The sequence below is a fragment of the Sebastes fasciatus genome, chromosome 24 (genome assembly GCF_043250625.1).
Source record: "Sebastes fasciatus isolate fSebFas1 chromosome 24, fSebFas1.pri, whole genome shotgun sequence".
Taxonomy (NCBI): domain Eukaryota; kingdom Metazoa; phylum Chordata; class Actinopteri; order Perciformes; family Sebastidae; genus Sebastes; species Sebastes fasciatus.
In genome coordinates, this window is record NC_133818.1 from 1,916,621 (window position 1) to 1,944,324 (window position 27,704).

Below are 27,704 nucleotides of genomic sequence, written 5' to 3' on the forward strand. Positions count from 1 at the left end.
AGCAGCAGAAGCCCGGAGCTCTGCATTATTCAGACACAATGACCCATTAAAGACTGATGAAGAGGAGGAAGACAGAAGACTGATGGATCAGAGGCCTCATACTGATTTATCTCACGTATACAGGAACTTTAATAAACTATTCATCTATCAGGTTTCTCTCTGGTTCACAGTCCGTCTAGAAAATGATCCACAGAGACCAGAATGAGAAGATGGAACCAGAAGATCCTGAATAAAACTCTGTCAGCACTTAACTTATAAAATCACACACATCAGGGCTGCGACTAACGAGTGTTTTCATTATCAATTAATAAAAGAAAACAGGAGAAAATGTCTTGTTTTGTAGTATACTATGATTTTTTGACTTTTTTTAAAAAAGGTTTTTCTAACTCTTTCATGGCTTTTATTGCAATGTCTACTATGATTTATGTTTTTTACTTTTTATGATTTATTTTAAATTATTCTTTATGACTTTTAAGATGATTTTTATAAATTATTTTTAATTACTTTTTTAAATGATTTTATAACTTTTTAAAAATGATTTGTTTTATAATTTTTCATGGCTTTTATGGCACAGTGTACTATCATTTTATTTTTTTACTTTGTGACTTTTTACAAATTATTTTTCTGACTTTTATTTTATTTATTTTTTTAAAGGTTCTGTTTATAACTTCTTCCAGGTATAAATCATTGCTGGTCGGTGTCTCATGGTCTCTCGTGTGTCTCATGGTCTCTCGTGTGTCTCATGGTCTCTCGTGTGTCTCCTGGTCTCTCGTGTGTCTCGTGGTCTCTCGTGTGTCTCATGGTCTCTCGTGTGTCTCATGGTCTCTCGTGTGTCTCATGGTCTCTCGTGTGTCTCATGGTCTCTCGTGTGTCTCATGGTCTCTCGTGTGTCTCATGGTCTCTCGTGTGTCTCATGGTCTCTCGTGTGTCTCATGGTCTCTCGTGTGTCTCATGGTCTCTCGTGTGTCTCATGGTCTCTCGTGTGTCTCATGGTCTCTCGTGTGTCTCCTGGTCTCTCGTGTGTCTCCTGGTCTCTCGTGTGTCTCATGGTCTCTCGTGTGTCTCCTGGTCTCTCGTGTGTCTCCTGGTCTCTCGTGTGTCTCATGGTCTCTCGTGTGTCTCCTGGTCTCTCGTGTGTCTCCTGGTCTCTCGTGTGTCTCATGGTCTCTCGTGTGTCTCATGGTCTCTCGTGTGTCTCCTGGTCTCTCGTGTGTCTCATGGTCTCTCGTGTGTCTCCTGGTCTCTCGTGTGTCTCCTGGTCTCTCGTGTGTCTCATGGTCTCTCGTGTGTCTCCTGGTCTCTCGTGTGTCTCCTGGTCTCTCGTGTGTCTCATGGTCTCTCGTGTGTCTCCTGGTCTCTCGTGTGTCTCATGGTCTCTCGTGTGTCTCATGGTCTCTCGTGTGTCTCCTGGTCTCTCGTGTGTCTCCTGGTCTCTCGTGTGTCTCCTGGTCTCTCGTGTGTCTCCTGGTCTCTCGTGTGTCTCATGGTCTCTCGTGTGTCTCCTGGTCTCTCGTGTGTCTCCTGGTCTCTCGTGTGTCTCATGGTCTCTCGTGTGTCTCCTGGTCTCTCGTGTGTCTCCTGGTCTCTCGTGTGTCTCATGGTCTCTCGTGTGTCTCATGGTCTCTCGTGTGTCTCCTGGTCTCTCGTGTGTCTCCTGGTCTCTCGTGTGTCTCATGGTCTCTCGTGTGTCTCCTGGTCTCTCGTGTGTCTCATGGTCTCTCGTGTGTCTCATGGTCTCTCGTGTGTCTCATGGTCTCTCGTGTGTCTCATGGTCTCTCGTGTGTCTCCTGGTCTCTCGTGTGTCTCCTGGTCTCTCGTGTGTCTCACGGTCTCTCGTGTGTCTCACGGTCTCTCGTGTGTCTCACGGTCTCTCGTGTGTCTCACGGTCTCTCGTGTGTCTCCTGGTCTCTCGTGTGTCTCACGGTCTCTCGTGTGTCTCACGGTCTCTCGTGTGTCTCACGGTCTCTCGTGTGTCTCACGGTCTCTCGTGTGTCTCCTGGTCTCTCGTGTGTCTCATGGTCTCTCGTGTGTCTCATGGTCTCTCGTGTGTCTCATGGTCTCTCGTGTGTCTCATGGTCTCTCGTGTGTCTCATGGTCTCTCGTGTGTCTCATGGTCTCTCGTGTGTCTCCTGGTCTCTCGTGTGTCTCCTGGTCTCTCGTGTGTCTCATGGTCTCTCGTGTGTCTCCTGGTCTCTCGTGTGTCTCCTGGTCTCTCGTGTGTCTCATGGTCTCTCGTGTGTCTCCTGGTCTCTCGTGTGTCTCCTGGTCTCTCGTGTGTCTCATGGTCTCTCGTGTGTCTCATGGTCTCTCGTGTGTCTCCTGGTCTCTCGTGTGTCTCATGGTCTCTCGTGTGTCTCCTGGTCTCTCGTGTGTCTCCTGGTCTCTCGTGTGTCTCCTGGTCTCTCGTGTGTCTCATGGTCTCTCGTGTGTCTCCTGGTCTCTCGTGTGTCTCCTGGTCTCTCGTGTGTCTCATGGTCTCTCGTGTGTCTCCTGGTCTCTCGTGTGTCTCATGGTCTCTCGTGTGTCTCATGGTCTCTCGTGTGTCTCCTGGTCTCTCGTGTGTCTCCTGGTCTCTCGTGTGTCTCCTGGTCTCTCGTGTGTCTCCTGGTCTCTCGTGTGTCTCCTGGTCTCTCGTGTGTCTCATGGTCTCTCGTGTGTCTCCTGGTCTCTCGTGTGTCTCCTGGTCTCTCGTGTGTCTCATGGTCTCTCGTGTGTCTCCTGGTCTCTCGTGTGTCTCCTGGTCTCTCGTGTGTCTCATGGTCTCTCGTGTGTCTCATGGTCTCTCGTGTGTCTCCTGGTCTCTCGTGTGTCTCCTGGTCTCTCGTGTGTCTCATGGTCTCTCGTGTGTCTCCTGGTCTCTCGTGTGTCTCATGGTCTCTCGTGTGTCTCATGGTCTCTCGTGTGTCTCATGGTCTCTCGTGTGTCTCATGGTCTCTCGTGTGTCTCCTGGTCTCTCGTGTGTCTCCTGGTCTCTCGTGTGTCTCACGGTCTCTCGTGTGTCTCACGGTCTCTCGTGTGTCTCACGGTCTCTCGTGTGTCTCACGGTCTCTCGTGTGTCTCCTGGTCTCTCGTGTGTCTCACGGTCTCTCGTGTGTCTCACGGTCTCTCGTGTGTCTCACGGTCTCTCGTGTGTCTCATGGTCTCTCGTGTGTCTCCTGGTCTCTCGTGTGTCTCATGGTCTCTCGTGTGTCTCACGGTCTCTCGTGTGTCTCACGGTCTCTCGTGTGTCTCACGGTCTCTCGTGTGTCTCCTGGTCTCTCGTGTGTCTCCTGGTCTCTCGTGTGTCTCATGGTCTCTCGTGTGTCTCACGGTCTCTCGTGTGTCTCATGGTCTCTCGTGTGTCTCGTGGTCTCTCGTGTGTCTCATGGTCTCTCGTGTGTCTCCTGGTCTCTCGTGTGTCTCGTGGTCTCTCGTGTGTCTCCGCTGTTCAGACTCAGACTCCAACACAAACTCCAGTGAAGCACCAAAACCTCTTGGTTGTATCTAGTGAAGCTGTTAAACAGTGTTGGCCGCGGTCGGAGGACGCGGAGGAGACCGTAGCTTTGGTCTCCAGGACCGGAGTCTCTGCTCCTCTGCTCCTCTGCTCCTCTGCCTGCCTTCACTCACACACCGCGCTCCTTCTCTCTCTCTCTCTCCACCTCTCTCGTGCATGCTGCTCACTCCACACTGCAGAAGAGTTAGTTTAGCTCTGAGAATATCTAGTGAATGTTCAGTGGACGTTTGTGCAGAAATAACTGCTGCAGCTCCTCCAGACCAACAGAGGTTTCCCGTGTCTTGTGAAGTGACGGGGCTCCGCAGAGAGAAACGTTATCGTCTCCCCCGTTCCCTCCGGCCGCGGTCGGGAGGCTGAGGCGGGAAAAGCCAACACTAGGATCAGCATTGATTCATGGAGAGACCTTGGTCTGGTCAGCTAACATTACTGCCAAGCAGCTGGAATATAGAGTGATATTGTGCTTTTAGCTGACGTGTGTCTCCTCACTGTGTTGAGCGATGCTCCTTCATGTCTATGTAGAGCGAGCACAAGCGCCAGCAACAGGACGCTGACTTTAGTTGACTTAACGGACACAGGTGAAGCTGTTAACAAGACATTATGATTCTTACTAACAGACCCTTTAAAGATTTTTATGAGGTTTTTCTTTAAACTTTTCCATGATTGTTATGGCATAGTAAAGTATGATTCTTTTTTAACTTTGTAATTAATGTTGATGCCGTACTATATGTTGACTTTTGATGACCTTCTGTGGGAGAAATGGTGATATTTATAGTTCCTTACTGTTCTCTTTAAACTCTACTTTGGTAGAAGCCGTGTTGTGTAATCAGAGTGTTGTGATGACACTCTTTAGAATAAAGAGCTTTAGACGAAGGTCAGAATCATCATCATCGTCGTCGCTGTATTCAAGTGCAGTCATGTGTTTGGGACGGCCGGTAACCACGTTTCCCTAATGGGAGCCTGGAGGTTTCTACCCAGAGATCACTGCTTCGGCTGCACGCTAAACAGACGGACGGACGGGCGGCGATGGAGTCAGCGTGGCGGCGATGGGGGGGTTTCTCCTCAGCTGAGTCCAATTACAACAAGAGGAGAGACGCTTCGCCACCACGTTATTTAACAGACTGATGAAGTACTTACACTACACTGTATGGACAACAGTATGTGGACACAGAGTCTTTGTCCTCATACTTTACTGTACTTTTTTAATAACTAATTCATTTAAAATAAATACATTTAAATTATTTTAAATTAAAAATAAAAAATGTAAATGAATGAATAAAAAGTTAATAAATTATACATTTAAAATAATACATTTAAATTGTTTTAAATGAAGTAAAATAAAATAAAATTAAGTTAAATAAAATAAAATTAAGTTAAATTAAATTAAATCAAATTAAATCAAATCAAATTAAATTCAATTATATCAAATCTAATTTAATTTAATTTAATTTAATTTAAGTACTTTTTGCTCATGGAAGCTAGTTAGTAGTACTACTTTGAGCTTGATACTGGTTCACAACAATACTTCTTTCTCTGATAAATATATAAAACCATCTGAATTGCATGAGGCATTTAAGTTTTGTAGGTCTTTCTGGATGCACACATGCAGAAAAACCTCCTAATATTATGATTATCTAGTAATAACTACTAGTTTATCCTTCATAGAGACTATAAATAAAGGATCTATTGATTGATTATCCCACTAATATAGACGTATTCATCGTTGACTGGATTCAGACCCTCTAAACACACATCTGACTTGATATTGAGGTATTTAATGTGTATAAATCCCTCAGACAGCAGCGTGATGACACCAACTCCTGCATCGATATCTACCCCCCCCTCCTCCTCTCTCCTTCTTGTTCCGCCGCAGGCCGATCGATGAGCGAGCGCATCATCCTCCGGGTTTAACGAGCGACAGGACGGCTCTGGGGACTCTCGTTATCTCGTTAATCTGAGGACGAACGCGGCGTGCGGTGCAGGAGGACTCTGATGTCATGCTGGAGGAGACAGGAAGTTCAGGACAAACACTGGGAACGTCTCATTTCCATGTTGAGCTGCAGAGCTGGTACTGGTTTTGTGTTTCCAGCGTTCATTTACTGCCATTTTACTTACTTTAGTTTAGGAAAATGATGCTGATTGTTGCTCATAAACTGCAGATGAATTTGTGAGCCCTGCAAGACTATTTCATATGAATATGGTGCCTGTTTAAATTATGGAAATATTATTAAAGAAATGTGTCAAAATAAGTGAGTGAAATTGGTGAAACAGATCCCAGAACATGCAAAAGCTGCTCCTTTTTTTGTGATTAAATATTATTGGTTTTAAATGTATGCATTGCAAATTATTAAAAAAAAAATTACACAATTCAAAACAAAATATTAACTTAAAAAAACCCTCAAAAATATAAAATGATTACTAATAATGATAAATCCCCTGACTAAAAAAGGTAAAAATAAAAAAATAAAATAGTAGATAAGTACAATAAAAATAATAAAATTATACTAATAATGATACTCCCCCAAAAAATAAAAATAAAATAAATAAACAAAAATAATAACATTACTAATTATGATAAATGCCCCCCAAAAAATTATAATAAATAAAACAAAAATAATAAATTATTACTAATAATGATAAATACCCTCCACCAAAAACAAAATAAAAAAATAAATGAATAAAATAAAATAATCAAATTATCAATAATGATAACTACCCCCCAAAAATGTACATAATACATCAATAAAAAAATATAAAAATAAAAATATATAACTAATAATGATAAATAACCTACCCCCCAAATATAAATTAAATATGAATAAAATTAAATAAACTGAAGGTGACTCCCACCCCAGCTGCTCCAATTGTAAGCAAAACAACAGTAAATGTAAACCAGTGTGTTAATCCATCCACTAAAGCTACACATTATTATGAAGGACTGGGACCAGATTACATCATGTTAAGTAGAGACTGCCCTTAATATCTCTGTAACTACCGTCGTCCTCCTGCCTCACTACAACGGATTAAATCCAGATGATTAATATTCAACACAGAGCGGGAGAAGACACCAGAGTCTCCTGGTGTTCTCCACAACCTTTGAACCTCAACAGCAGAAAGCAGCGCTGAGTCTGCTGGAGGTCTCCGAGTTTAACTGGGATCCATATTAACCCACTGGAGGCACATTAAAGGGAGCAGCAAAAGTTAACTAATCCCAGTCACATCCCAGTTAACCTCGTCTCACTGGATCAGCTGGTTAACTCCACTGAGTGACCTCTGACCTCACTGTGACCTGTGGATCCAGCTCCATATGTTGGTACTGACCTCTGACATGAGAGAAGGAAGTCATTATTCACTACCTACCTACCTACAAGGATTTATCATTATGTTAAAACTAAACAGGTAAATATAGTTCATGTCTTTTCTCCTGTGTACAATCAACACTTCTGTTTGAAGACATATCTACTCTTCTATTCTAATTTAAGTTATGAGGCAGAAATGCATAAAGAAATCAATAAAAAACTAAATAAATAAGCTTGGGGAAATAAGTAAGTGAGGAAAATGCAAAGGGAAAATCATGCATAAGTAAATAAATATACTTAAAAGTTTACAAAATAAATAAATAAATAAAAGGGGGAAATTAAATAGATGACTCGATACATACATACAATTAAAAAATAAATTAAATAAAAAATAAATGCAAAAATTAATTAATTAATTAAAAAGTTTACAAAAATAAATAAATAAATAAAAGGGAAAATTAAATAGTAGAGTGATGGGGGAATTAATACAAACATAAATAAATAAAGAAGTAAATTAAAACAGAAATATCAATTAATTATTGCCTACATCTATTATTAATTTTATTGTTGGTACATTTAATTCCATATTTATTTATTTATAGGGTTATTTATTAATTGATTGATTGATTTATTTTAGATTTTGGCAGCTCCCGTCCTCCATAGACGCGATGACTGACATTTACTTATATGTCTATATATCATATACTTCTATATCTGCCAGCGTTTGACACCGAGTCTCCTGTTAATTTAAAACCTGCAGAGAAAAGCTGCCAGAGAGTGAGTCAGCATCTGGCTGCTGGAGAAACTGTGGAGTCATCCATCCAGCGGTACAGATGTTGAAGTCGTGGTTACATTCTGAACCATTCGTTTTTATAAATAATATCACAATAAACACTATTCAGATCCCGTATTGAGCTTCAGACGGGTCAAACAGCAGATATCGATGAAACGTTTGTTCATAATCATCGTGATCACGCTCACTGTACCTCACCCTGATGATGAGTCACGCTTCACGTCGTACATTAGGCCTAATGAAAGAAGGGTAAAAACGGACACAGCCACTTTAATCTGGTGCAGTCAGCGGGCTGTTTGTGGACAAAAGGTGCACAGATCTCAGCGTAATGTCTAAAGACAGAGTGGCGTGCTGGCAGCGCCGCGGCCGGCGTTATGTAACGGTTAAAGCCCTCGTTTAAAAAGCATCCCTGTGACTTCTTATTACTGTTATTAGACGTCAATCAGCCGTTACGTAACCGCTCGCTGACGGCCTCCAGCTGCCACCATCACATTGTTCTGAGCATTATGGGAAACAAAGCATTATGGGAAACAAACAAGAGGACACGACTGATACCTCTGATCTCTGGAAACACTCTCTCTCTCTCTCTCTCTCTAACATGCACGATACGAAAAACACTCATCTAGTGAAACTTCATCACGAGCTCCGACCGTTCAACCGTTTGCTGACATGGTTGATTTCATCAAAATACAACTGTAGTTGCAGCAACTTGAATATACGGCGGTGTATTGGCCAGAATCTGGCGATCCGATAGGTGCAACCATTCAATATACTGACATATATATATATATTGCAATGTTTTTAAATAGCATTTATACTGCATGCTAAAAACATACATTAGTCATTTGATATGTGTTTCTTCATTTTATTTTATGTATTTTGTATATATTAGTCATTTGATTTGTGTGTTTTTTTTTTAAATTATTATAATATTTTTTTTATAAGAGTCATTTAATTTGTGTGTGTTATATTTTATTTTATTGATTTGTTTTTTATATATTAGTAATTTGATTTGTGTGTTTTTTTTATATTTTATTATTTTTTTATATAAGAGTTACTTGATTTATTCATTCAATATTTAATTATAACTCTTCTGTCTGAATCTCTGTAATGAATCGACGACTGTTAACTCCATTAAAACAACCCATAATGTGATAATGAATCAGTAAACAGGTGGTCCCAGGTCCCAGGTCCCAGGTCCCGGGTCCCGGGTCCCGGGTCCCGGGTCCCAGGTCGCTCCCCAGCGGGAGTTGAACCCGTCACCCTGCCGGTCTCAGTGCCTTGCTCCTGGATAAGCCAGGTATTGAAACAGGAGAGCGGTCATTGTGTGGGTATGATCCTGACTACATGATAAAGAGCCTGGAGGGTGAACAAACACACCACGGAGAGGCTAACTAGGTCACATGGTGCGTTCACTGACTGCAGGCTGGACCGCCGCCACCGCCGCCAACAAAATGAGACAAAAGCAGCAGCACGAGAAACAAAGAGTGAGTTAGTGGAGAGATTACAGTAGAGACTGCTGCACCTGGTCTACTCTCCTCTACTGTAGTCTACTGGAGTCTACTGAGACAGGCCACTGCAACGATACATCATCATTTAACCTACTAAACCTGCTTTTAATGGATCATTACCTGCAGAGGTTCATTCACAAAGGCTTCAATTAAAGTCACAACTCACTGATGTTCAAAATAAATCAACTTATGTGAAGACTTTCCTTTAATAAGCAGCAAAAATCAACAAAACTTACTACTAAATTATGAATTATAACTTCACAAGACCTCTTTAACACCACACAGAAATATAATTTAACACCTGTTTGAGTATGATGTAGGGACATTGTTACTTAGAACAATTATTATTATAATAATTATAATATATATATATGTATATATAATCTGGCGATCTGATAGGGGTAACCATTCAATAAACTGCCATAATATACTTTATATATTGCAATATTTTTAATTTAATTCTAGGAAAACTGTCCTAGTATAAACGCACCGAAAATACAGTTTTAGAATATGCAAAAATAGCATTTATACTGCATGCTAAAAACTTTTTTATACATTAGTCATTTGATTTGTGTTTTTTTTATTTTATTTTATGTATTTCTTTTTTTTTTATATATAGGAGTCATTTTGATTTGTGTTTTTTTATTCAATTTAATTATTTTATTTTTATATTTGTCATTTTATTTGTATTTTTTTATATGAGTCATTTGATTTCTATATATATATATAAATTAATTAAATTAAATAAAACAATTCAAATGACACCTATATAAAAATATTAAATTAAATTAAAAAACACACACAAAGCAACAAATGAATTATCAGACACATAGCGAGTGTATATGTGTGTTGTGTATGCGAGTATCATGTACTAATATTATTATAATTAATGAGAAATCCATTTTAAAAAGCAGACAAATCACAGACAATTAATAGAAGAAATCAAATGTTTGCTAAAGGTACTTGTTATGTTTTAATACAGCTACAAACTGCGAGGAGCCTCCTGGCTGATGTTTGTTAGAATATATTTCTTTGGTTCTCGATAATTCATCATTCAAAAAGGAAATGATCAAACTCAATCCTCTAAAGCTTCCCGTTGAGACTAACAGACTCTGGTTGTTGTAGTTTCCTGACGCTGGTGTTAATTATCCTCCTTTAAGTCTGTAAAAGTGTGTGTTAGTTAAATGAAAGCCGACAGTGTTTCCAGCTGTTCTGTGGGAGAGTAAAGTGTGTGATGTTCACAGCAGCCTGAGCTCCGCTCCGCTCGGCTCAGTAAAGGTGGACTTGTTAATAATAACCAGCACAGACAGAAAGTGGGTCAGTGTCACCTGGCTGGCAGGACATCCATCCATCCTCACACACACCTCACATGCAAATGAGCCACAACGCCAACGCCACCGCCACCGCAACCACCGCCACCGCATGTGTGGCGAGATGTGAGTCACGGAGCAGTAACTAGGACGAGTCACCTCCTCAATAGGAACCAGTTAGTCTCGGACCAATCGACAACTTTCTTACATAACGCCAACACGAACACACGGACGGGACGGCGGCCTCTCCAGCTCAGAGGTTACATAACGTGACATGAGTCTGAGCGACGCGTCCAGATGTGCGCTGAGAGGCAGAGATGACAGTAGTACGGATGCTGATGATGCTGCTGCTGCTGTTTTGGGTTATTTCCAGCATGAGAGCAGGCGGAGTGAGTCACCGAGCGCCGGCCAATTCAGGCAAAATGGAAATGAGCAAAGTGGCAGCAAGCGAGTCACTGCTCCGACTCTATTGTGTTATGAAGCTCAGACACTCTTCTGCTCCTAAAGCACACTTTGATTCAATTTACATCATGAAATACATAAAGGATTCGGCTAAATCTCCCTCAAACCAAACCCTGTTCATTTGAGTCCACGGTTAGCAGCACTGCTGGACACTTTCTGTGTGCTAAGGTCAAAATCCCCGTTATTAAATGCATCAGTACTGTGACCTTTAAAGATGTGTAAAAGAAGAGTTTTCTCTTCTTTTGGTCTAAATAAAAGCAAATTAAGCTGCAGAGGTTCATTCAAAAAGTCTTATTAAGTAAAAGTCTCTTAAGTATGAGAGTATGAGAGTATGATGCATTATTAAATCATAGTTTTTCACGACTTCCCTGCACTATATAACAATAACTAATAATAATGTTATCAATTAAATTAAAACAATCTGGACAAACGATTAACCCAACAAAATCTGTGCAAACCCACTGATAAGTCTTCATGGATAATCTATCAATACTAAATCAATACTATACTATTATTATATTTTGTATTGATTTTTTTTATATAAATATTGTCACATTTTGGCCAAAAAATCAAATAACTCCTATATTTAAAAATAATAATAATAATTATAATAATATAATAATAAAATGAAAAAACACATACATTTTTATGTTCGAAATAAAGTCTTTCATTCATTCATAATTATAATTATAATAATAATAATAATAATAATAATAATAATATAATCAAATAAAAAACACAGAAATCAAATGACTCTTATATATAAAAATTAAATTAATGTAATGAAATAAAAAAAAAAAACACAAATCAAATGACTCCTATATTTAAATAATAATAATAATAATAATAATAATAATAATAATAATAATAATAATAATAATATAAAATTTAAAAAAACACAGAAATCAAATACTCCTTTATTTTTTTTAAATGACATTAATAAAATGTATTTGAATTTTTTTTTTTTTTAAACACACATTCTCTTCTTTTGGTCTAAATAAAACCTGGCAGAACATCACAGGGCTCTGGCTGCCTGAGCACATCTGTGCATCCTACAGATGTTCCTAAACAAAGTCACGCAAACAGAGCAGCTTCATGTTTTGGACCAGAAAACAGGCTTTTCTAAACACAGTCTGGTATGTGACAAACAGACTTCACAAGATCTTTTTTCATCTCCATCCTCATGGGAGCCAGAGAATCTGGAGGAGCCAACGACAACTGTGTGTTACGCAGAACAACCAGGGTCCATTCACATTTCCACTGTTTTTATCTGATCACAGGTGACGCCGTTTATTCAAACCAACAACAACGACGACAACAACAACGACAACAAAGACAGAAACAACCTATAAATATGGAAATGATGGTGAAATGATAAGAAATATGAAACCCTATATGGATATCCTTTAAAAGGACTCAGATTCTTCCCACCCGCATCAATCGATAAATCAATACTGAGTGGTATATTGTCTTACAAATCTTAGTACAAATGCAGGCTTTGTTCGGATGACTGTTTTTAAACTGCAGAAGAGTATATTACTATAATTCTGACTGCGATATTAAATGATAGTCCTAGTATATAAAATATAAGCCTCCACCAACACAAAATATGTGAAATGATGTCCAATAAATGCAAAAGTGTCAACGATCATGCACCAAACTTCATGCAAAAATACATACAAACATGTTTGAGATTGTAGCACACATGTGCTCTTAGAAAACACAGCATTATGTCTTTGTTAAGGTTATTAAAAGATCACAATAGTGTTATTCTGATGCTAATTTATTATAAAAGGACACACAGATGGAAAACAGGACAACAAATTCCAGTAATAAACAATACTGGACCCGGATATTATTGCTGGAATCAAGCAATAACATCAAAATATAAGCCTCTCCCAGCACATCATATGGGAAATTATGTCCAATGAATGCAAAAACCACAATGATCGTGAACCAAACTTCATGCAAAAATACAAACAAATAACACGTAAGAGATGTAACACATGTTTGCTCTTAGAAAACACAGCATTATGTCTTTGTTAAGGTCATTAAAAGATCATGATAGTGTTATTCTGATGCTAATTTGCACAAAGCTGGAACAAATATGCCAATTCCAGATTAATCAGGCAACTATTAGTGGTACTAATAAACAATAATGGACCTGGATAGTATTGCTGGTATCAGGGAACATCCAAAACATATAGCAAATAATGTCAAACAAACCGATTTCATCACTGCAAACCACCAACTGTTGACAGCAGAGAAGCCAACAGACTGACACAGGAACTGACCACACAACGGGACAAATAAAGGTAAATAATAGACAGGACTGTTATGAACACAAGTAGTGAATATATATATATATATATTGTATGTGTATGTTGTCTTGTCCCTAGCTGTTTTTACTATATCTGTGTAATTATGTTTAGGAGATCCGGAATCAAATTCCTTGTACTTGGCAATAAAACTAATTCTGTAAATACAGTATATAGACATCTTCACATGTACATACTGTACATAATCATCCAGTCCATATGTATATCCATTCAGTATTTATTTATTTTTTTACACAATTTTATTGTTCACAACTTACAGAACACTTGACTTGTATATAAACGTTTTATTTATTAATTTCTTGGTGTTTTTGTATATATTTATATAATATTTATGTGTATTTTTCCCACTACCTGTGTACATAACAGTCCTGTCTATTATTATTATTATTTTATATATATAAAATGTTGGCAAAACATGTCAAACAAACCGATTTCATCACTGCAAAGTGCAAACCAGCAGAAAATCAAAGCAACTGTTGACAGCAGTGAAGCCACCAGACTTCATGATAATTTTGCCACATTTAAGAGCCCGTGTGAGTCCGTGTGTCTGTGTGGGATTACCCGGGTTTGTCGCAGTGTTTTCGGGTATTTTAACACCAGCATCCCCCCCAGCATCCCTCCACTGTCCTACCTTCAATTGCGATGACATGCTCCCGGATCTGGTTCTGCAGCAGCGGCTCCTCCACCCGCTCCAGCAGCTCGTAGATGGAGTAGATGTTCGGGTGCACGGACTCGAACCTCTGGATCTCGGATCGGATGGCGGCTGAGTTGGCGAGGTGCTGCTGGTAGTTCATGGCTGCGGATCGGCGCGGATCGGCCTGGTGTAGTGAGGTGGAGGCGGACAGAGAGGAAGGTGAAAGCTGTGACCTCCAGGACTGAAGGGAAGCTTAAATCATGCTTTTCTTCAATGGACCCTGGTGCAGTTCAGTTTATCACATGTAGAGTTAAATCACTAGGTGGTGATTTGTGCATGTAGAACACAGTGTTTCCTCCTCTACATGCCTGGAGGTTAATTATATATATAGATATAGATATGGATATATATATATATGAATGTTGTTGTTGATGGATGGAGGTAGTGATGCGGTGCAGACTGCTGCTGCTGCCCGCTGCAGGCAGCCTGTCTCCGGGGTGTCCTGCTTCAGAGCCCGGTCTGGTGAACCATGTAGAGACCTGATGAGAGTCCTCACATCCTCACAGACAGAGCGGGCTTAAAGTGACACTTCGGCCGCTTTATGAGGGTTTATCAGGTTTAAAGCAGCTTTATAGAGTCACAAAGAGTCACAAACGAGCTCACAGAGAAGAGTCCAAAACGGCCTTGTTGCTATGCTAACAAGCTAACAGGCTAGCCAGCTAATGCTAACAAGCTAGCCGGCTAATGCTAACAAGCTAGCCTGGTTAACGCTAAAACAAGCTAGCCTGCTAATGCTAACAAGCTAGCCAGCTAATGCTAACAAGCTAGCCGGCTAATGCTAACAAGCTAGCCTGGCTAAGCTAACCAGCTAACCAGCTAGCAGTATCTTCCAGGCTCCGGTAGTCCGGTGGTCCGGTAGTCGGGATGTTCCCGTTGTTTAGTGTTTAGTCTCCAGGACCAGCAGCTGGATCGGACCTCCTCAGTCCGGTGTCTCCGGTTCCTCCACCGGTTGGTCTCCTCCAGGTGAATCCAGGAGGTTGTGTTAAACAACACCCAGCGTTATATCACAGGTTAGTCCAGACGCAATCCCGGAGCCCGAACACTCCTCCGGTGCTGCGGTGAGATTCATCCCGACTAGAGCTACAGGATCCCGGCCGGGGACGTCATGAGCCTCCGCTGGGCTCCAAGCTGCGCACACTACTACCACGCAGGTTCCGGTTACACGTTTCAAAATAAAATACAATTACTGGAAAGTATATATCGAGAATAAAATCATAATATTACAAGAATAAAGTCACTAAAATGCGCTAAAACGGAGCGTTTCAGAGAGATGGTGAATACAGGTATATTCAGACAGACAGTATGAGGAAAATAAAGTTTTTTTTTAACATTAAAGCATGTAAACATGTTCTATTAGAAACACAAAATACAAGTATGAACCTGAAAATGAGCATGACATGGGACCTTTAAGGGCAATTTGAGGTACTTTACTTAAGTATTTCCATTTGTATGCTACTTTATACTAGAAAATTAGTTTTTTTATTATTTATTTATTTTAATTTATCTGGCAGTTAATTTACATATTCAGATTATAAAAACAAATTAAAAAAATCAACTAATACATGATGATATATTATTATAGATTAAACCAGTGGTTTAATTTAGTTTATTTAAAATTTAAAAATATATATATTTATTATGTAATATATACACTGTTTTTTGCATCATATTCTATATTATTAAGAACTTTAAACACGCACTATCTGCAACTATCTTGGACTCTAACCACTGGCGCACTTTACATTATATACCACTTTATAGACTGCACATATGTACATATTACATTTATTTATTGTACATACTACATTTATTTATTGAGGGACTGCACACACTAAGTTCACCCATTCACTTTGTATCTTTTATATCTCTATTATTGTTTTTATAATTGTTGTATACCTTTACCTCTCCTGTGTTTCACTCTGTTTGCTGATGTTGCTGCTTTGACACCTGAATTTCCCTCCGGGGATTAATAAAGGTTCATCTTATCTTATCTTAACTTATTATATTTATATTACACTCTGCTGTTATTAATCACACTACTGTCACTTTACCATGCAGTGTTTGTCTGAATATGAAATGGACGTAAAACTACTTCCAAAATGTGTAAATATTCTAAAAATGTTATAGACTGAATTCCACGAAACACAGAGAAACCTTTATATATTTATATTTTTTATTGTTTTATCCTAGTATTAGAATAAATTATTAAATAATAATTATTCAGTATTTTTATTATTTATTTTATATTATTTTATTTATTTTTATTCTTTATTTTTCATTTAAATTTATTTACATATATTGTGTTATATGTTGTAGCATTATGAACATAATATACATGTAACATACTCATTTATTTCTATTTTCTTACATTTGTTTATGTTTATATAAGAGCAACTGTAACAGCCCAAATTTACCGATCACTCAAGTATTTCTGAGTCTGATATGCTTTTATTTTGAAAATAGAACCTCCCCTTTTCCAGTCTTCCTCTCGCCAACTGGCGCGTGCTTGACGTAAAGCATTCAGGAGAATACTCATTGCGTGGATTGTGCACAAAAATGACTTAAAAATAGTATATTTCTTATTTTTAATTTGATTTCAAAATAAAATGACACCTTTTGGAGCATAAAAACACAACCGTGTTAAACTGCACATTTCAGTGTTTATTTATATTTACATGAACATATCTGTATTTTCTAAATGTGTCATCTAAATGTTGAAAAACATAAGTACTACTGTAGTACTGCGTGGTACTTTAAATACCTCGTCACTCATAGAGTCTCTTTGAGCTCTCAGCTCTGTTCCAGCCGTCTATTGTTGTGTTGAAACTGGTATTTTCTCTCCGTCCAGCAGTAAAAAGTGCACAATGCCGCCCTTTTTCTTCCCACCGCTGGTCGCCTTGATGCAGCACTCGTGTTCGCCCAACAGGAAGAGCGTCTCCGTGCCGTCGTCCACGAACTCGCCCTGCGAACGCGCCGCCACAAAACACACTTTATCTGCAGTCATTTCACCGTCAACACGTTTCCTTTAACTCTTATTTTGAAACAACAGGTGAGCATCCTTTAAACCAGTGCTTCCCAACATTTTCATCAGTAAAAGTCTGAATAAATTAAACATCATTTTGCGTTGTTTCCTTTCTTGTTAATCATCTGTTGACCCCTCAGATGGATCCAGTGGGCCCTTAAAGGGGTCCCGACCCCTATGTTGGGAAACTTTAATTAAATGAAGACAGTAGAAACACCAGAATCATCTTTTAAATACATTAGAGTGTATTTTTATGAATGTATGTGCATGTTTCTTTCTTTTAGGGAGATGCTATTAGTATCTTACTTTATAAACCAAACCAATTAATTAAATACACAATAAATAACTGATTATAAAGAGACGTCAGATAAGCACCTTAACGCTCGTGTTCTTCTGTTTTGTTATGAAAAAGGTCAAATAAACAGATATTAACAACAGGAAGTACTCTGTACTACTCTGAGTATTTGCAGGATTTTAAACCCAGATTATAGTTATATATATTTTTTAACATATTTAGCTCCGGATTGAAGTTTATTTTTTATATCTCAGTGACATTAATCTCAAGCTTGTTATCAAAAACAATAAAAACTCTCATTGAGGTTTAAAACAAAAGATGATACTGTATTAATAAAATAAAATAAAATTAAATTAAATTAAATTAAAGTAAAATAAAATAAAATAAAATAAAATAAAATAAATTGAAATGAAATGAAATTAATTAGTGAAGTGATTCTCACCGTCGTGTCCATTTTCTGTCCGTTGCACCAAACGTCCATCGTGTCCTTCTCTGTTGGAAATAACAACAACAACAACAGTAGATATTTATATATAAAATAATAATACTCTTCACATATTATCTCACTATAACTGAACCTGTTGTTTACAAAGTACATTTACTCTATTTCTATTTTATTCTACTTTATAACTCTACTCTACTACAGTAACTGTAATTTAACGACATATTTTTCCTCATTAAATTAATTACATTTTAATAATAAATACGTTATCATTAATTACATTTTACTGTTAATACTGAAGTACTTTAACTGAAGTAACATGTTGTATTCAGGAGTAGTTTCCCACTGTGGTATTTCTACTTTAACTGAAGTACTTGTACCACAGTTACTGCTGTGGTTTGTGGCTCGTTGTCACTTTGTGTTCAAAGTCACGCCTGTAATTATCTCTAATTTCATAATTACATACATGAGGTGACTTCTTTGTGTTTGTTATGATCAGTCAGGTTGAGTCTCTGTCGTCCAATCAGGTTGCTGCAGGTGGTCATGTGACCTGAGCAGATTACAGTCACATCACCACAAACATCTGGATGTGCGTTCCAGTACTACCATAGTATTTAGTCTGTGTGTAGTACTTTGTGAGGGCAGCTGTAGTAAAAGTATAAAGTATGAGGTTTAGAACGTAGACCAGGTCTGGGTCTCACCCAGGACCACCCTGTAGTCCCGATCCTCCACCCGGAGCAGCCAGGTCTTGGAGGTCTTGGCCCGGTTGTCGATGAAGGTCTGCAGACTCTTGCCATCCACCTCCAGCGTGTACTGGTAGGCGAAGCCGCCGACGGCCTCGATGATGATGGTGGCTCTGGTGTTGGAGCTCCCCACGCTGAACGTCTCCTTCCCCACCAGCTTGAACAGCCAGTCCTTCCTCACCGCTTCCTGTTGGCACATTCAGTCAAATTAAAAAACACATTTTATTTTATTGATTTAACGTTTTTATGTTTTTTCTTTAAATTATTTAAATTTTGAGATTTTTTTATTCATTACTTTTATTCAAATTTATTTTATTTATAATTTTTATTTTATTTAAATTTATATTAACTTTATATTAGCTTAATATTGAGTTTTCTTTTTACATGTTTATGTATTTTCTTTACTTATTTAAATTAAGATTTTTTTTACATAATTTTTATTCAAATTTATTTTATTTTACTGATATTTATTTTAACTTTTTTAAATATTGAGGTTTATTTTACATGTTTAATTTATTTTTTTACTTATTTAAATTTTGATTTTTTTTTTGTGAATCATTATTAATCAAATTTATTTTAACCTTTTCTTAACATTTTTTTTTTTTTTAACTTGTTAAAATTTTGAGATTTTGTAGTCAAATTTATTTTATTTTATTTACAATTTACAACTTATTTAAATTTTGAGTTTTCTTTATTTTATACATATTCATAATTATTTTTTTTATTGATATTGCAACTTATATTATTTAACTTATCTAAAAATTGAGATAGTTCATTCATTATGTTTATTTAATTAGTATGTTGCATTTTATATTTTTTTATTTTTAACTTATTTAAATGTTGAGATTTTGTTATTCATCAGTTTCATTAAAATATATTTTATTTAATATTTATATTTTATTTTCATTCATTAATTCATTCAGCAGGACTGCAATATTAGTACTTCTTACTACAGGATTTCACCCAGAACCCCCTTCTGAGAGGTTCTATCCAGAACCTTTCCACCTTCTCAGGGTGCCACCAGACCTCCGGACGTGAACACGGTCTCACCTGTCCGTTGACGTACACGATGCGTTTCCCCGTGGTCGTTCCATGAGCGAACTCCACCCTGTAGACGCCGTCGCTCAGCGCCACGTCCCACGCCGCCACCAGATCTCCACCCAGCATGTCGGACAGTGGACTTGGACTCACTGGATCATGTCCTCAGCTGTTGGAGTCCTGTTAGACTCGTCTGTGCTCAGCAGCAGGTGTATTATACTGAATAAGAGGATTACAGACGTCAGCTCACTACACTGACACTGATTACCAGGACACATCGCAGACTCCTCCTCTACTGCTCCACACAGGAAGTGTGTCTGCAGGGTGATGCTCTGGAGATGACCTCTGACCTCTGCATGGACAAAACAACAAGAACCGGTCAAACTACTATGACACAGTACATTCAAATACAGAAGTAGAGAAGTAAAGGAAGCAGTCACCCCCTCCCCGAGGCCATCAGAAAGCAGCTCTGCCGGCTCTCCAGCAGCTCACACAAAGCTGCTATTGTTGTCATCGTCGTTGTTGTTGTTTCAGACGGTTTCATGTGTCTCACGTCAGATCAGATCTTACAGCCTGCAGCAGGACAGCTACCGGACGTCAGTCATGTTCCTGTTTCACTTTATGTGACCTGTTTGAACCTGGACGGCCTCCAGACATCTAACACAGGTATTATGTAACACAAAGACACTTTCACTGGAGGAAGAGGAGGAACACAACTAACACATTTATACAGGAAGGAAGGAGGGAAATATTTAAACCCATTTTTACTTTAGTTTATTATAGAAATGTTAAGGTTTTATTGTATTTTTCAATTTATTAAAAATGTTTTTTTTATTTATCATTCTATTCTTTTTTAATTTTTAATAATGTTGAGTTTTTTTAAGATTGTACATTTTTTGATTTTTGTAAATTTATTATTTTTATTCAAATTTATTTTATTTTATTTTTAATATTGCAATTTTTGTTTTAACTTGTTCAATTTATCATTTTATTAATAGCATTAATAGTTTATCATTGTTTGTATTCTATTTGATGAACTCTCTATTTAACAGTAAAGTCAGGACGCCCTCTAGTGGCCAAACAATAGATCACAACTCTCAACTTCATTCTGCTTCTAATATTAATTCAACTTAATTCAGTTTTCTGAGCATAAATACAGCCGTTTTATGAAGAGGTGCTTTATTTTATGTCTCTGTGATTTTATTTATATTTTCTACACAGAAACAAGAAAATGTAAATTTCTCAGAAAGAAAAAACCCCCAAAATATTAATTTATTTTGAGAAACTTTATTCTCTCTATATATAAAATGACTCTCTTGGTTACCAATTAATTTTAATTAATTGAAAATGCACTAAATTATGTATTTTTTTACAGAAAATTATTAGAAATTTAAAAAGTTTTGACCCTTCTTTCCTTTAACTTATTTAAATGTTGAGATTGTTTATTTTTTTAATCTAAATAATGCTATTTTTAATTTAATTATAACTTATTTAAATGAGTTAAGGTTTTTTTAAATATATATTTTTAATAATTATATATATATATTTATATAAATATTTAAATGTTTATGTATTTTTAAGAACTTTGATTCAAACAATAATTCTGGTAAATTTCATCATTTTAATGCTTAAATTTCAATAAATAAATAGCATAAATACAGCCCTGTATTATAAAGAGATGCTTTATTTTCTGTGATTTTATTTATATTTTCTAGGCATAAACATATACTTTTGTGAAATTTTTTTTAGGGAAAATTATAATTTCTTTGAATGAAAAACTCCCAAATAAAGAGTAATTTATTATTCATTTATTTTAAGATACTTTATTCTCTATATATGTTGAATGTTCAGCTCACTAACTGATTGAAAACACTAAATTACATTTTTCTTTTACAAAAAACGTATTGAAAATGATTACAGACCAGTACATAAATAAATAAAACCCTTCTTTCCTTTAATTTGTTATTCATTTGGCAAATAGTGTGACTCTTTTTAACATGTATTATATGATTTAAACTGGTGTTTTTATGCATAATAATATATATATAATAAAGAAAGTGATCAATCAGTTCTTTTATTATGAAATAGAAATGAGTTTGACAAGTCTGGTTCCCTTTAAACTCCATTATTATTATTATTAATAATAATTATACACGTGTTCAGAGGAATAAAGCTTTATACAAAAAGGAGTGTGTGGAAGTGTGATAGTGATGCATCATGGGAAACATGTTTAAGGCACTAAATCTCCTCCTTCTTCTTCTTCTTCTGTGGTTACAGGTCCAGTTAGAGATTACAGAATGTTGACACAAGTATACGGACACGTTTCACGTCGATAAACATCCGGTTAGTTGGACGTTGAGGCTAAACGCTCCACCAGCTCGACTCTAACGGTGTTTAACTGGAGCTGCAACCATTCATCAATTAGTTCATTAATCAGTTAATTAATCATCAACTATTCTGTACACATGTACTGTACACAGTACGGAGACGTCACTTTTATCATCTCTAATTAATCCACCAATCATTACTCTTCTCTAATGACTACTCTTCTCTATTAATCCTCTCGTCTATGAAACGTCAACAAGTAGTGGAAGATACCCATATGGAGGCGGAAACCTGCCAAAATCATCAATAAATAAATAAATGACTTGATAAATAACTATGGCATTAATTGTTTGTTTGTCATGTTGTTGTTTTTTAATGTAATATGGTTCAAAAAATAAAATAATTATGGCATTAAAAGTGTCAAAAATAATATTAAAAATAAATGTAGTCATTAATTTATTGGTAAAATGTGAATTTATATTTATTTGTGTTTTAATTTGTTTACCTTTGTATTAATTTATTTACTCTTCTGTTTAATTTCCACTTTTATTTATTTATGTATTTATTTTGATGAATTTTTCAATTTATTTTTTCATGTATTTCTATTTATTTATTTAAATTATTTTTTTCAATTAATTAATATATTTTTGCATTTATTTTTTATTTGATTATTTATTTTTGCATTTATTTATATTTTATATTTATTTTTAGATGTATTAATTTATTTATGTGTTTAAGCATTTATTTATTTTTTATTTTGGCAGGTTCCGTCCTCCATAATTAAATTGCTTGTTTTCTCTAAAACAAAGCGATATTTAATTTGCTATAATACGTCACAGAAACAGGAGGACAAATCCTCATTTTTGAGAAACTGCAACCTGAAATTTATCTGCTTTAAAAAGTGTCTTAAATGATTGTAGATAATTTTCTTTTCATTGAGTTGCTGCAGCTTCAGACGTCTGATGTAAAGAAATGACCCGTTGGTTTAAGCTCATACTCCTGAAGCGTCCACACTGGGACTCCTCTGTACATAAAGAGGAAGCAGCTCTTAAACAAACAGACAGATATATAATAAGTGGGAGTGAGATGTGGGTTTTATACATGTAGAGTGTTGGTGCATCAGTTTGTGTCTGGTTCAGTCCGTCTGACTGGTTCTGGTTCTGCTTTTTTGGCTCTTTGTCACCTCGTCAGGCTGAAGTTAGAGGAGGCAGCAGTGCTTCTTCTTCTTCTTCCCGCTCGGCCCGTTTTTGTCTTTGCTCTCCGCCATCTTCTTCTTACGGACCTCCCGCATCAGGTCGAAGAACACCTGGAGATGAAGAGGAGACGTTAGTGGAGGTAAATCCAGTGTGGCGGCTGGAGGCAGAAACGTCTCGCCTCGACACGGAATTAAATGTCACTTTCCAACCTTATTGAGTTACCTTGTCGACGTTGGCTCTCGTCTTGGCCGACGTCTCCACGTACTGAACCCCCCACTCGCCGGCCTTCGCCGTGGCCTCGTCGGCAGACACCTGCCGCCGCTCCTCCAGGTCCGACTTGTTCCCCACCAGCAGCAGAGGGATGGCCTCCTCCTCCTTCACCCGCAGGATCTGCTCCCTGACGCACAAACACAGAGCGTTTTACTAAAACAGCTGCTTTATAAAAGGACCCCGGTCCAGTGTTTATCATGAAGTAAGACCCAGACCTGAACTCCGACGTGGCCGTGAAGGACTCGTGCTCCGTGATGGAGAACAGCAGCAGGAAGCCCTCGCCGCTGCGGAAGTAGTTGTCCCTGATGGCGGCGTAGTCCTCCTGACCCGCCGTGTCCAGGATGTCGATCTGGACGTCCTCGCCGTCCAGGACCACCTTCTTCCTGTAGCTGTCGGCCTTGGTGGGCTCGTAGTCCTCCACGAACTGTTGGAGCATTGAGGAGAGGGGGGTGATGGGACAGGAAGTAGAGGCAGCGAGGGATCATGGGTAATGTAGTGCGGAGGTCTCACCTCGTCGTACATGAACTGCAGCGTGAGGGCGGACTTCCCAACGCCGCCGCTGCCCACCATGATCACCTTATGGAGGGCCAGGGACGTCTGGTTCTTGTTCTTACCGGACGCCATGACTCCGGTCTGGCTCAGTCCAGAGACTCACAGCTCCGCCTGGCTACTGGGAGACCAGCAGGGATCGGCAGAGACCAGAACAGACCAGTAGGGACCAGAAGAGAGAGGTAAAGACCAGCAGGGAGAGGTAGAGACCAGCAGAGAGAGGTAGAGACCAGCAGGGACCAGCAGAGACCAGCAGGGAGAGGTAAAGACCAGCAGGGAGAGGTAGAGACCAGCAGAGACCAGCAGAGACCAGCAGGGAGAGGTAAAGACCAGCAGGGAGAGGTAGAGACCAGCAGAGAGAGGTAGAGACCAGCAGAGACCAGCAGAGACCAGTAGAGACCAGTAGAGACCAGCAGAGAGAGGTAGAGACCAGCAGGGACCAGAAGAGAGCGGTAGAGACCAGCAGAGAGAGGGAGAGACCAGCAGAGAGAGGGAGAGACCAGCAGGGACCAGAAGAGACCAACACGGATAGGTAGAGACCAGTAGGGACCAGCAGAGACCAGCAGGGACCAGTAGAGACCAGCAGAGACCAGCAGGGACCAGTAGAGACCAGCAGGGACCAGCAGGGACCAGCAGAGACCAGCAGAGACCAGCAGAGACCAGCAGAGACCAGCAGGGACCAGCAGAGACCAGTAGAGACCAGTAGAGACCAGCAGAGACCAGCAGAGACCAGCAGAGACCAGCAGGGACCAGTAGAGACCAGCAGAGACCAGCAGAGACCAGTAGAGACCAGCAGAGACCAGCAGGGACCAGCAGAGACCAGCAGGGACCAGCAGGGACCAGCAGAGACCAGCAGGGACCAGCAGGGACCAGCAGAGACCAGTAGAGACCAGCAGAGACCAGCAGAGACCAGCAGGGACCAGTAGAGACCAGCAGAGACCAGCAGAGACCAGCAGAGACCAGCAGGGACCAGTAGAGACCAGCAGGGACCAGCAGAGACCAGCAGAGACCAGCAGGAACAGGATGAAAGATACAAAATATATACAAACACCAGTTAAATATTAAAAATACTGTCTAACATGCACGATTAAAAATACTTAAAATGACCTCGATATAAAATGTAAATAAATGTAAATATTTATAAAAATATAAACTACTCACCAAACCTTTAAATCCTCTGAAACAGACCTGTAATAAAATAAAATAATAATCTATAGATTATCATCTGATCCATGTTAACAACAATAATCTCAATTTTGAATACTTTTCCTTCAGTATGCAGTATCTTTACTCGTAGTGGAGTACTTGTACTGCAGTGTTTGGTGGTAATAGTACATGCATGCAGTGTTTGGTATCAGTAATAGTACATGAATGCAGTACATGAATGCAGTACTTGGTGGTAATAGTACATGCATGCAGTGTTTGGTATCAGTAATAGTACATGAATGCAGTACATGAATGCAGTACTTGGTGGTAATAGTACATGCATGCAGTGTTTGGTATCAGTAATAGTACATGAATGCAGTACTTGGTGGTAATAGTATATGCATGCAGTACTCAGTGTTATCAGTAAACAGTGAAGTGGCTGTGTGACCTTCCAGCTCCATGCAGGCTGAGGACACCTACATGAGGGCTGGAAACTCATTATATGTCTTCTATTAACCATCAGGATGTGATGAATAACAGTGAGACACTTTACCTAACCTCAGCTGTTTAAATAAATAAGAAATAAGCCAACAGAGGTTGTTTCTGCAGTGAAAGAGGAACTCTAATCCTGTTCCTCTCTGTCTCAACCAGCTGACCAACAGCTCTCACTAAGCCCCGCCCCCTGGCTGCTCTCTGATTGGCTCCTGCTCAACCCTTCCTCGCTTCCTATTGGCTGCTCGGACTGTCACTCACAACACAGATAGCTAGCTGATAGCGCTTTCAGAGAAAAACGACGTTAAAACGTGACGTAGAAAACGTAAAGATGGCTCAAACAACGCAGAAAGAGTCACGCAACTCACCCGCTAACGTGTTTCCCCGGTGTTCGGTAAGAAATCCGCCATAAACCGACACAAAGTGGAACTTTTAACAAGTTTAACCGGAGCCGCTCGAGCCGCCGCCTTCTACACGGACTGCAGCCGGAGATCGTGTAATCACGACAGGAGGAGTCACTCTGGAGGTCAAAAACGGAGCGAGAAACAGCTGGCCGTTACAAGTGATCCCATGAAATATAGCCACAAATAACACTTATAAAACAAACTATACGAACGAACACTTTCTTATATTATGTGATTTATATCAACACTATATCTTCCATCAAATGCTGTTAAAATACGGCTTTTTCAAATACAGCTCCTGGAATGATGAGCTGGAAAACAGACACAGAGTGATACCTCTTACCCTTTCTTCTATCTCAGATAACAGTAACAGGATGTGACGTCAAGAAATTCCTTGTAGTCCTTAAACTCTATTTATTTTAGTATTATTCTATCTATTTATTTTTCAACTCATTTATCTCTCACAATGCAATGCGTTATTTTATTTTATTTTAATCTTATTTAAAAATAAATAATTATATACTTTTTGTGTAGTTTTTGCTAAATAAAATTGTGTAAAAAAAACAAACTAAAAAATGTATATATATATATATATATATATATATATACATTAATACATATATATATATATATATATATATATATATATATATATATATACATTAATACATTAAACCAACCACATTTTTTTTCAATAGTATTAAAAAATAAATAAATAATTTAATAAAAATAAAAAATTTATTTATGTACATTTGTGTACAAAATTGTACATATATATATATATATATATATATATATATATATATATATATATATATATATCTCAGAACAGTAACAGGAAGTGATGTCACAAAATTCCTTGTAGTCCTTAAAATCTATTTATTTATTTTAGTATTATTATTATAATTGTGTAATTTTCAACTCATTTAGAATATTTATTTGTCTCACATTGCTTTGTTTTATTTTTGTTTATTTTTAATACCATACTTTTTAAAATATTTATATACTTTTTTGTATTTGTTTGTGGAAAAAAAATAATAATAAAAAAAAATAATAAAAAAAGAAATAATAAAAAAATACCTTGATACATTAAACTACAATTTTAAAAAAATAGTATTCAGAATGACATTTAAAAATGATAAAATATAATACAATATATGGTAATTATTACAGGTTATAAAGCAGCTCCATGTAGTTCCAGTGTTTGGACCAAAGATGGCGTGATTTCATCACTGATCAAACAGAGTCTGGTCTTTATCTGCCTCTAATGAAGTAAAACCATCAACATTAAACCTTTAAAGGACCTTTGAGTTGATTTAAAGGTCATAAAACATCATTTTGCATATTTCTCCCTGAATTAAAGCGCACATATCTGTTTCAGATCTCAGAGGATTTAAACAAAACAACACGTGTAATGAATCAGAGTGATTTTTTAATAAAAGCAGGATCACATGTTGTTCCACCGCAGCTTGTTTTGGCCTTATGATAATCAGCAGTTGAGAGGTCAAAGGTCACCCCGGCTCTGTATGTCCGGACGTCTCATTTGGTTTCAGAGTTTTTAACTAACAAATGTTGTTGTCGCCGCGTCCTGCTATATTTACATACGTTGACGTCTTTTTGAGCTTTTTAAGGAGCTGAAATACTGCAGTGATTATTATTATTAGTCATCTCCTGCAGTAATTACAGACTTTTATATTTTACATTTTATCCATTTAATGTTACATTTGTCTCTAAATTTATCTTCAACAATCACATGCATAGTTTTGGTCACGTCTCCACACACAAATTAAATCCCATCATATATCTGTGTAATTCGGTCGTTTCCTCACTCGAATCCGGCCCGAGAGCAAAATATCAGAGTCCACCAAAGTTTAATAAATGGAA

General features: G+C 37.9%; 4 protein-coding genes across 8 annotated transcripts in view; 1 reads left to right on the forward strand and 3 right to left on the reverse strand.

Annotated features, from left to right (window-relative positions):
* Positions 1 to 15,038, reverse strand: part of agap1 (ArfGAP with GTPase domain, ankyrin repeat and PH domain 1) — a 145,896-nt gene extending 130,858 nt beyond the window's left edge. For 2 of the 3 annotated variants that reach the window (XM_074627641.1, XM_074627640.1), the window contains exon 1: positions 13,836 to 15,038. In XM_074627641.1, the coding sequence (XP_074483742.1) occupies positions 13,836 to 13,998 (163 nt within the window). In that variant the 5' untranslated portion in view covers positions 13,999 to 15,038. Of the gene's footprint in view, positions 1 to 13,765 lie in introns of all 3 variants that reach the window. The other variant, XM_074627642.1, reaches the window with a different exon arrangement.
* The window catches only part of dph3 (diphthamide biosynthesis 3), a 258,857-nt gene that overhangs the window by 180,350 nt on the left and 50,803 nt on the right, over positions 1 to 27,704 (forward strand). The gene's annotated exons all lie outside the window — the stretch shown is intronic.
* Positions 16,489 to 20,822, reverse strand: faimb (Fas apoptotic inhibitory molecule b). Of its 2 annotated transcripts, XM_074627365.1 has the most exons (5): positions 19,879 to 20,822; positions 19,451 to 19,790; positions 18,359 to 18,587; positions 17,658 to 17,707; positions 16,489 to 16,860 (listed from the first exon to the last, which is right to left on the reverse strand). In XM_074627365.1, the coding sequence occupies exons 2-5, from the start codon at positions 19,565 to 19,567 to the stop codon at positions 16,708 to 16,710; spliced, it is 549 nt and encodes a 182-aa protein (XP_074483466.1). In that variant the 5' UTR covers positions 19,568 to 19,790; positions 19,879 to 20,822; the 3' UTR covers positions 16,489 to 16,707. The 2 variants fall into 2 exon arrangements, with proteins under 2 accessions (XP_074483466.1, XP_074483465.1); XM_074627364.1 differs by having other exon boundaries at positions 19,451 to 20,822.
* LOC141762670 (ras-related protein ralB-B-like) lies at positions 21,497 to 25,931 on the reverse strand. 2 transcript variants are annotated; one of them, XM_074626639.1, is made up of 6 exons: positions 25,785 to 25,931; positions 24,940 to 24,966; positions 23,740 to 23,896; positions 23,445 to 23,653; positions 23,182 to 23,356; positions 21,497 to 23,069 (listed from the first exon to the last, which is right to left on the reverse strand). In XM_074626639.1, the coding sequence occupies exons 3-6, from the start codon at positions 23,851 to 23,853 to the stop codon at positions 22,962 to 22,964; spliced, it is 606 nt and encodes a 201-aa protein (XP_074482740.1). In that variant the 5' UTR covers positions 23,854 to 23,896; positions 24,940 to 24,966; positions 25,785 to 25,931; the 3' UTR covers positions 21,497 to 22,961. The 2 variants fall into 2 exon arrangements, with proteins under 2 accessions (XP_074482740.1, XP_074482739.1); XM_074626638.1 differs by having other exon boundaries at positions 23,740 to 23,899.